At 51.4% G+C, this 10,210-nt stretch overlaps 1 protein-coding gene across 1 annotated transcript; it reads right to left on the bottom strand.

Annotated features, from left to right (window-relative positions):
• Positions 1-584: 584 nt before the first annotated feature.
• ankrd63 (ankyrin repeat domain 63) lies at positions 585-3,074 on the bottom strand. The gene has a single exon (XM_085973148.1). It carries the CDS (start codon positions 3,052-3,054, stop codon positions 925-927), a length of 2,130 nt encoding a protein of 709 aa, XP_085829274.1. The 5' UTR covers positions 3,055-3,074; the 3' UTR covers positions 585-924.
• Positions 3,075-10,210: the final 7,136 nt, after the last annotated feature.

The following is a 10,210-nucleotide window of genomic DNA, read 5'->3' as shown; positions in this document are numbered from 1 at the left end:
AGCACAGGGGGTGGTGGGTGAACGGGACTGGGTGTGAGTTAGGACACGGGGCAGTGAGCACAGGGGGTGATGGGTGAACGGGACTGGGTGTGAGTTAGGACACGGTGCAGCGAGCACAGGGGGTGGTGGGTGAACGGGACTGGGTGTGAGTTAGGACACGGGGCAGTGAGCACAGGGGGTGATGGGTGAATGGGACTGGGTGCGAGTTAGGACACGGGGCAGTGAGCACGGGGTGGTGGGTGAACGGGACTGGGTGTGAGTTAGGACACGGGGCAGTGAGCACGGGGTGATGGGTGAACGGGACTGGGTGTGAGTTAGGACACGGTGCAGCGAGCACAGGGGGTGATGGGTAAACGGGACTGGGTGTGAGTTAGGACACGGGGCAGTGAGCACAGGGGGTGGTGGGTGAACGGGACTGGGTGTGAGTTAGGACACGGGGCAGTGAGCACAGGGGGTGATGGGTGAACGGGACTGGGTGCGAGTTAGGACACGGGGCAGTGAGCACAGGGGGTGATGGGTGAACGGGACTGGGTGTGAGTTAGGACACGGGGCAGTGAGCACAGTGGGTGATGGGTGAACGGGACTGGGTGTGAGTTAGGACACGGGGCAGTGAGCACAGGGGGTGATGGGTGAACGGGGCTTGGTGCGAGTTAGGACACGGGGCAGTGAGCACAGGGGGCGATGGGTGAACGGGGCTTGGTGCGAGTTAGGACACGGGGCAGTGAGCACAGAGGGTGATGGGTGAACGGGACTGGGTGTGAGTTAGGACACGGGGAACAGAGTCTCAGCAGACCCTCCAAGATGCACAATGCAACATCTGTACATTACATCAGTTGCTGGACAATGGTGATCATGAAGATGTTAAGAAAATAATGTCCTGCAGAAAGTCTTTCTTTCCCCCATGTCCCTCAGTCCCAGCCGGTTTCATCCATTGCTTTGGGTGAAATCAAATTCACCTTTGGCTCCGCCGACACTGGGTTTCCCACCAGCCCGGAGAGCTTGCCACGAGTTTGGGAAGGTCTCGGAGCGGGACAGCTTCCCGCCCCTGTCCATGTCTCCCGCAGCCTGCCCCTCGAACCCCTCCTGGGCCTCAGCGGGGGTCTTCAGCTGGGGGACCGTGAACCTGCGGAAGAGCCGGAGCATGCGGAAGGGGTGGCCGGCCTTGGGCGCGGGCTTGCTCCGTGTGGCAGGCGGGCGCGTTGGGTTCTTGGGCTTCCTCCCAGGGGTGCAGGAGCCAGCGGGCAAGCTGCTCCTCTTCCTGTAGCAAGTGTCATCCAACACCTGCAAGCCCTCCAGCTCACAGTCACTCAGCTTGAGGATCAACTCCAGCACCTCATCCTCTGGTCTACAAATTTCACTCAACATGCTGTCGATGTCCCCGGGAAACGCAAGGTTGGTGGTTGATCCTGCAGCCGGCTGGGTGTCTGGACATTGAGGGGCGACTGGGGGTAAAGACACAACAGCCTCACTGTTGGGGATGCCAGTCTGAACATAGCTCAAGCACATTTTTAGTTCTGATTCAAGACCCGAGGTGCTTCCTTGACCCTCAATGTTCCCCATTGAACCAATGTACACATGTGAGGACCTCAGTCCACAGCCCCCAGTGATCGGGACCAAAGTATCTTCTCTGAAGCAGCTGGATAAAGATGTCACATTATGGATTTCTTTCTTGTGTATCTGTGGTGTAAAGGGGGATGATTCCTCTTTTCCAACAGTGGGCAGGGCGATGGAGTTGCCCATGTGAGACCACAATGACAGTCCGTCCAGACACCCAAGAGTCTTGTCCTGTCCTTTATCCCGACGTTGTGACAAAGCCTGAGGTCCTTGCACGCATGTGTTTGAGTCCTGCTCACCGCGGATGGGCTGATTCTCTGCCTCTTTGTCCAGGGCTCTGATGTCCCGGGGATCTTCAGAGTGACCTTCATTCACCTTCTCTTTAACTTGGACTTCCCTGCAACTTTTGGACAAGGCTGGAGCGGATTCGGGGGACCCCCGCTCTCTAATGAACATCACAGAATTTAGATTGTCCCCATTAATCTTGGGGATCTTGAGTCTTTGAGTTTCAAGCTGTCCCTTGCAATCTGCACTGATTTTGTCCCCTTTGGCCACCTGTGGTAATAAAAGCTCCTGACCTTTCCCTTTGAGTCCATGGGATGAGTTCTCCCATTCCCGTCTAACAGGGGATTCAATGAGTTGAGTCAAATTGCACAATTGTTCATCAATGTCTGAGAACATTGCGAAAGCCTTTGGGAAACAATTAAGGTTAAGGGAGATATCATGGCCGCCAATACAGGAACGGTTTGGTGGACCTCCATCGTATTGGAGGGATTGTGTGCCGCATTGACACTTTCCCTCTGGTGCTTTGCCATTGGAGACTGTGAGTAGCTCTTGGGCTCTCCTCACTCTTTCTCTGTAACGTGTAATCGAAGGACCTTGGTTCTGCCCATATGGGCTTCCCTTGAACGTAATGTCTTCAAGAGGATCCCCATTGCTCGGCTCCCCATCGGACCATTTCCTGCCGTGGCTTACCAAAACACGGACACAGTCCTGGTGCCCCAGGTATTCGGCGACCTCCATGGCTGAATTGCCGGCTAAGTTGGCTCTATTGAGGTCCAGCCCCAACCGCTTGAAGGACCTCACCAGAAATTCGACCACAAGCGTCTGCCCGGCTAAAGCCCCATAAATCAGAGGACTGTTGCCCCAAACGTCCACGATCTCCGGGTCCGCGTTGGACTGGACCAGAAGTTTGACCACCTCGACAGTGCCGCACTCGCAGGCGTGGCTGAGGGCGGTCCTCCCGTGCTCGTCCTGACAGTTCACCTCGGCGTTTCCCCCCAGCAGCAGTTTGACGAACCTGAGCCGGTGCCAGACCTCGGGTAACAGGGCAGCCCGCATCAGGGGAGTCCTCCCACACTCCGTCCTCTCGTTCACAATGCTTCCGTCCAGGGCCTCCAGGACCAACCTGGCCAGGCGTATCTTACCTTGCTCCATGGCCTGGAGGAAGGTCTCTGCCCCCGAGTCCTCCTGTCTGGCCCTTTCCGTAACTTTCGACATCTTTTCCCTGTTAAACCAGGTGCTTCTCTCTCTCTGGTGCTCCAAGCAGCTGCATGGACGGTGCTTTATAGTCCTTGAGTGATTCCGTAACCATGGTGAGCCACAACAACCAACTGTGCTCACACGAGTTTCATGTAAAGATAGAACTGAAGACAGAATATATTTCCGCCCTCTTTACAGAAAGGAATAAAATGGAACAATTAACAAGAGGTTGCAAAGTGGATCGCTGTTGACAAGTTGTTGAGACTTTGTTTGCAATCTGTGGATACAGGTTCACCATTGTGCTTCGATCTCTCAGCTGAATCTTGCTGGAGATACAGTTCCTCGACCCTCTGCTGTGCCCGATTCGTCACGCGGACTGATGTTTGGGGAACACAACCACTGAGCAAACCTGTGGGACGGACACCCGTGTAGGGCAGGTGGAGGTGAGACTGTGGGGTAGGTTAGGACGGGCTGAATGGCCATCTCCATCCACAGTTCTGGTCCCCATGTTCCACAAAGGATATCGAGGCACTGGAGAAGGTGCAAAATAAGATTTACAAAGATGATACCGGAACTGAGAGGTTCTACCCATCAGGAAAGGCTGAACAGGCCGGGGGCTCTTTTCTCTTGAAAGAAGAAGGTTGAGGGGTGACCTGATCGAGGCCTTTAAAATTATGAAAGGGTTCGATAGGGTAGACATAGAGACGATGTTTACACTTGTGGGGGAGACCAGAACTAGGGGCCATAACCAATGTTCCCTCTTATTGTTTTTTGGGTGCGCGAGCCCTTTAACCGGCTGCGCGGCCCATTCAGATTTCCGCTTACACGCAAGAGCCAATGAACGGCCTGCGCGGGATCTCAAGACTGCTGTGCAGCCTCACAGCTTAACAGGAATATTGGTCATAAGCCAGTTACTGATAAATCCAATAGGGAATTCAGGAGAAACTTCTTTCCCCAGAGAGTGGTGAGAATGTGGAGCTCGCTACCACAGGGAGTGGTTGAGGTGAATAGTATCGATGCATTTAAGGGGAAGCTGGATAAACACATGAGGGAGAAAGGAATAGAAGGGATATGTTGATAGGGTGAGATAAAGAGGGGGTGGGAGGAGGCTCGTGTGGAGCATAAACACCGGCACGGACCAGTTGGGCCGAATGGCCTGTTTCTGTGTTGTAAATTCTATCTGGTGATCCGATCCAAATGAGTTAAATAGCCAATAATAACATCACTAGTGGATCATCCTGTGCACTGTAGCAGCCGTTTGATTATATCCTCCAGTTAATTTGCCTGTGTTGATTATTCCAGGTGCAAGTCCAGCGTTTTATAAATTTCAATTATTTTTTAATATACAAATAATAAACCGGGTAATGTACACATCATGCTGGACGATCAAATCACAAGGTAGGGAGGGGGTGAAGTGGGCCACAGAAGAGAGAGGGAGAGGACTAAAGAGAAAATAATTAAATAAAGGCAAGATTTAACCAACAAAAACAGCAACTTTATTTATATAGCGCCTTTAATGTAGTAAAACGTCACAAGGCGCTGCACAGGAGCGATTATCAAACAAAATTTGACACCGAGCCACATAAGGAGATATTAGGGCCGGTGACCAAAAGCTTGGTCAAAGAGGTCGGTTTTAAGGAGCGTCTTAAAGGAGGAGAGAGAGGCGGAGAGGTTTAGGGAGGGAATTCCAGAGCTTAGGGCCCAGGCAGCTGAAGACACAGCCACCAATAGTGGAGCGATGGGAATCGGGGATGCTCAAGAGGGCAGAATTAGAGGAGCGCAGATATCTCGGGGGGGTTGTGGGGCTGAAGGAGATTACAGAGATAGGGAGGGGCGAGAGGCCATGGAGGGATTTGAAAACAAGGATGAGTAGAACAACTACAGTACTAAGATCTTCGTATTAGGACATTTGCTAGATCTTGATTGTAGCTTTACCAGTATGAGAATGCTTACCTGCAACAAAAGCTGTTGTTTTCAATATTAAAAGTGCAGTAAAAGTTTTATTATATATTAAATGATATCCGTAATATTGCCCGTCTCCGCCCCACCTCAGCCCAGTTGCTGCTGAAACCCTCATCCCTGCCTTTGTCACCTCCAGACTCCGACTATTCCAACGCACTCCAGGCCGGACTCCTATCTTCCACCCTCCGTAAACCTGAGCTCATCCAACACTCTGCTGCCCCGTGTCCTAACTCGCACCGAGTCCCGTTCACCCATCACCCCCTGTGCTCACTGCCCCGTGTCCTAACCCGCACCAAGTCCCGTTCACCCATCACCCCCTGTGCTCACTGCCCCGTGTCCTAACCCGCACCAAGTCCCGTTCACCCATCAACCCCTGTGCTCACTGCCCTGTGTCCTAACTCGCACCCAGTCCCGTTCACCCATCACCCCCTGTGCTCACTGCCCCGTGTCCTAACCCGCACCAAGTCCCGTTCACCCATCACCCCCTGTGCTCACTGCCCCGTGTTCTAACCCGCACCAAGTCCCGTTCACCCATCAACCCCTGTGCTCACTGCCCTGTGTCCTAACTCGCACCGAGTCCTGTTCGTCCATCGCCCCCTGTGCTCGTTGCCCCGTGTCCTAACTCGCACCAAGTCCCGTTTGTCCATCACCCCCTGTGCTTGTTGCCCCGTGTCCTAACTCGCACCAAGTCCCGTTCGTCCATCGCCCACTGTACTCATTGCCCCGCGTCCTAACTCGCACCGAGTCCCGTTCGTCCATCGCCCACTGTACTCATTGCCCCGTGTCCTAACTCGCACCAAGTCCCGTTTGTCCATCACCCCCTGTGCTCACTGCCCCGTGTCCTAAATCGCACCAAGTCCCGTTTGTCCGTCACCCCCTGTGCTTGTTGCCCCGTGTCCTAACTCGCACCAAGTCCCGTTCGTCCATCGCCCACTGTACTCATTGCCCCGTGTCCTAACTCGCACCAAGTCCCGTTCGTCCATCGCCCACTGTACTCACTGCCCCGTGTCCTAACTCGCACCGAGTCCCGTTCGTCCATCGCCCACTGTACTCATTGCCCCGTGTCCTAACTCGCACCGAGTCCCATTCGTCCATCGCCCACTGTACTCATTGCCCCGTGTCCTAACTCACACCAAGTCCCGTTCGTCCATCGCCCACTGTACTCACTGCCCCGTGTCCTAACTCACACCCAGTCCCACTCACCCATCACCCCCTGTGCTCACTGCCCCGTGTCCTAACTCGCACCGAGTCCCGTTCGTCCATCGCCCACTGTGCTCACTGGCTCCTGGTCCGGCAACGCCTCAGATTTAAAATTCTCACCCTGGTGTTCAAATCCCTCCATGGCCTCTCACCCCCCTCACTATCTCTGTGACCTCCTCCAGCCCTACAACCCCTCCGAGATCTCTGCGCTCCTCCAATTCTGGCCTCTTGAGCATCCCCGATTATAATCGCTCAACCATTGGTGGCTGTGCCTTCAGCTGCCTGGGCCCTGAGCTCTGGAATTCCCTCCCTAAACCTCTCTGACTCTCTCTCCTCTATTAAGACGCTCCTTAAAACTGAACTCTGTCTAAGCTTTTGGTCACCTGCCCTAATATCTCCTTAGTTGGGTCGTTCTTACGTGAAATAAAAGCAAGTTGTGCTTATTCAGAGCTAGATTACAGGCACCATTTGTTACATCCAATCGCTCCTTTCTGATGGAATCCTCACTCCTGCCGCAGTATTTGGTACAACTCATGTCCTTTCATGTCATTTGTTGTACCGCAATACTCACTGCAATCCGTCGCAAATATTTGAATCAGTTTCTTTCATTTAAGAACAGGAGAGCATGTTTCCCACATTACAACAGTGACTACACTCCAAAAGTACTTCATTGGCTGTAAAGCGCTTTGAGACGTCCGGTGGCCATGAAAGGCGCTATAGAAATGCAAGTCTTTCTTTCTTTCTTTGATCCTTGATTCGATTGGTTTACTGATTTAACTTCTTGGTGGTCGCATCAATTGTAACGAGCAAAGTTTCTGCATTCTGTCCAAACCGATTGTCCGCAGGGAATTTCTTGTTGGTTTTAGACAACAAACCGACTTGTCTGGAAAGTGGCACTGTGAAGACACGACAGAATATTCTTGCCAATTAGGTCTCTTGAATCCTATTAAGATCTCTACCTTATAGTGATATTTGTATGGAATATCGTTGAATTTATTTGAAACCTGACCTCAAAAAAATTAGTAAGTGAAAAGATAGAGATTGCTTCAGTTCTGGTGCCTGGTTGGAGACACTCTCTGTATGAATTCCCTTCACATTATAAATCCAAATGATGCTTCAATACCGAACGTGGTGTGAAAGGATAAACCAGGTAGAATTTGCAAAACGTTTTCCAACAAGTGTCAGAACTTTATTTCAAAGGGTAATTGACCCATTGCACACTTTTGTATTTCTGTTTATATTTTACACAGTTAGTGCTGAGACGTTAAACCGAGGCCCCGTCTGCTCTCTCAGGTGGACGTAAAAGATCCCAGGGCACTATTTCGAAGAAGAGCAGGGGGAGTTCTCCCCGGTGTCCTGGGGCCAATATTTATCCCTCAATCAACATCACTAAAAAACAGATGATCTGGTCATTATCACATTGCTGTTTGTGGGAGCTTGCTGTGCGCAAATTGGCTGCCGCATTTCCTACATTATAACAGTGACTCCACTTCAAAAAGTACTTCATTGGCTGTAAAGCGCTTTGGGACGTCCGGTGGTCGTGAAAGATGCTATAGAAATGTGAGTCTTTCCACTGGCCCAACTTTTGTGTTCATTACACTATGTAACTACTGTACACTAGTTGGAATATGTAAAAACTGATCTGAGTTTAGCATTTTCATTTGAAAGTGAGTTTGGCTATGAGACAACATTTAGATTAGTAAACAGATTACTGCGGGTAATTATGGGTCACATATGCTGCGGAAGTAGATTATTGGACAAGGGTTCAAGAGAAAAATAAGAAAGACTTGCATTTCTATAGCGCCTTTCACAACCTCAGGATGTCTCAAAGTGCTTTACAGCCAATGAAGTACTTTTTGAAGAGGAGTCACTGTTGTAATGTAGGAAACACGGCAGCCAATTTGCGCACAGCAAGCTCCCACAAACAACAATGTGATAAATGACCAGATCATCTGTTTTTGTGATGTTGATTGAGGGATAAATATTGGCCCCAGGACACCGGGGAGAACTCCCCTGCTCTTCTTCAAAATAGTGGCCATGAAATCTGAGGGAGCAGACGGGGCCTCGGTTTAACGTCTCATCCGAAAGACGGCACCGCTGACAGTGCAGCGCTCCCTCAGTACTGCACTGGGAGTGTCAGCCTAGATTTTGTGCTCAAGTCTCTGGAGTGGGACTCTGCCTTACTGGAGCTGCTGTTGAGAGAGAACGTGGTCCTATAAACATCTCAAATTGTCGCAGAAGGTTTATATTAAATATGCTGGCTTCTTTATTTGTCAAAATGTGTTTTCTGTTAAGGCTGTTGCACTCTCCCCTTACTTTTGTGATTTGGGAATTGTGAATCTTGAATGGAATTTGCACCATCAACAGGAACTACAGGCTATAACATACAAACTCTGCTTTGTTCACAGGTTTCCAAGTCCTCAGTTTGACATTAACAAATTTCAGAATTTGCCAACAAATGTGTCAGCCAGTGGCCCAGTGGGCAGCACTCTCTAGGTGGGAGGGGCTAGGAGTGAGCCAGGTGTGACTGGTTGCCTAATTGCAGCTGGGTGTTGGAGGAAGTTTTGTAAAAAGTTGGTGGAGGGTTTTGTTTTCAGGTTTTAGGGCCTTTTTGGCCCACAAAAAACAGCCAGATGGCTGCTGAGGGGTCCGGAGTGCTGGGCCCCTCAGAGGACAATATTCCCGAGAGGAATTTTATTAGGGAAGAAACTGTGGTGGGAAGGGGAAAAAAAAGGCCCAAAGATTTGGGCCGGGACCTCAGGAGGTTTGGTAAAGAAAATACGGTGGTGGTACAATGTGAAGATAAGAAGATTCGAGCCTGGGATATAATCCAGGTGGTTCATGAGGACTGTGGTGAGGGAAGCTGTTTTGCCTGCCGACCAAAACCAAATGTGGAATTTGAGGTGACGGTCAGTGGCCGTGAGGAGGTGGAAAAACTGCTGCTCAGTCTGAAAGTTGGGGAGAAATTTTTGGAGGTGACTCTGCTATATTCAGAGGAGGTGGTGGTTTCATTTTTGAACTTGCCTGTGTACATCGAGGACGAAGTGCTGAGCAAAAAGTTGGAGTCGTGGGACATTAAAATCTGTTCCGAAATAAAGAGGAGGTACTATCCGGGAACACGGGTAGCAGACGGAACCCGGTATGTAAAGGTACGGTTCCCAGAGGGGGTGAGGTCTTTGCCTTACAGTATGAAGTTTGAGACACTGGAAGGAGTACAGTACTTTCGTGTGCTGCACGATAACCAAGTAAAGGTATGTTACTATTGTCTGGGACATGACCATCTCGTAAGAAGCTGTCCTGATTTGTATTGTTACAATTGCGGTGAGTCGGGACATATCGCGCGGAGCTGCAAGGCGGAGAGCTGTGGGGTGTGTCGTAAAGGCCCCGCCCGCTGTGAGTGTGTGGCAGAAGGGAGCGAAATGAGTGATGAGGAGATGGGAGAAGGAGCAGGAGAGGAGTGTGGAACGGCCGGAGGTGCGGTGCAGTCGGAGGACACAGCCGGTAAAATGAAGGAAAAAGGAGCACAGGAAGAGGCAGAGGTTGGCAGAGCGGAGATCGAGTTGGAGATGGCGGAAAACACGGCGAGTGCTATGGAGGGGAACAAAGACAGCAGCGGGCAGCAAGGGTCGAGTGCAGACTCGAGCCTTAGTGCAGTTCGGCTCCCCCTGGGGAGTCTGGTGTCTGCGGGGGGAGAGGAGGCAGGAGCGGGGTGTGTGGTGGAAGTGAGTGCTCCGGGGAGAGGCGGGAAGTCGGATATTTTGGTGAGCGGGAGGGGGCATGGCGGGGAGAGGGTGCAGGAGGCAGAAGCCTTAAAGGGACAGCAGAATGGGATCGGCGAGATAGAGACGTCAGAAGGGAACAATTTAGGTGCGCCATTGTCCCATGGAGTGAGGGAACAAGGTGCAAGGGTCAGAGGTAGAGACGTGGTCGAAGGGGGCGGCACAGTGGGAGAAACTGCGATAGCAGGAAGACTCTCTATGGGAGATGAAGTATCTGACGGGGAGCAGGATTA

The sequence above is a fragment of the Somniosus microcephalus genome, chromosome 34 (genome assembly GCF_052327205.1).
Source record: "Somniosus microcephalus isolate GS21.2 chromosome 34, FLI_Smic_1.0, whole genome shotgun sequence".
Taxonomy (NCBI): Eukaryota; Metazoa; Chordata; class Chondrichthyes; order Squaliformes; family Somniosidae; genus Somniosus; species Somniosus microcephalus.
This window is presented reverse-complemented; position numbering and strand designations above follow the sequence as displayed.

Coding starts and splice junctions, on each gene's coding strand:
- ankrd63 (XM_085973148.1), bottom strand. CDS start 3,054: ATGTCGAAAGTTACGGAAAGGGCCAGACAGGAGGACTCGGGGGCAGAG.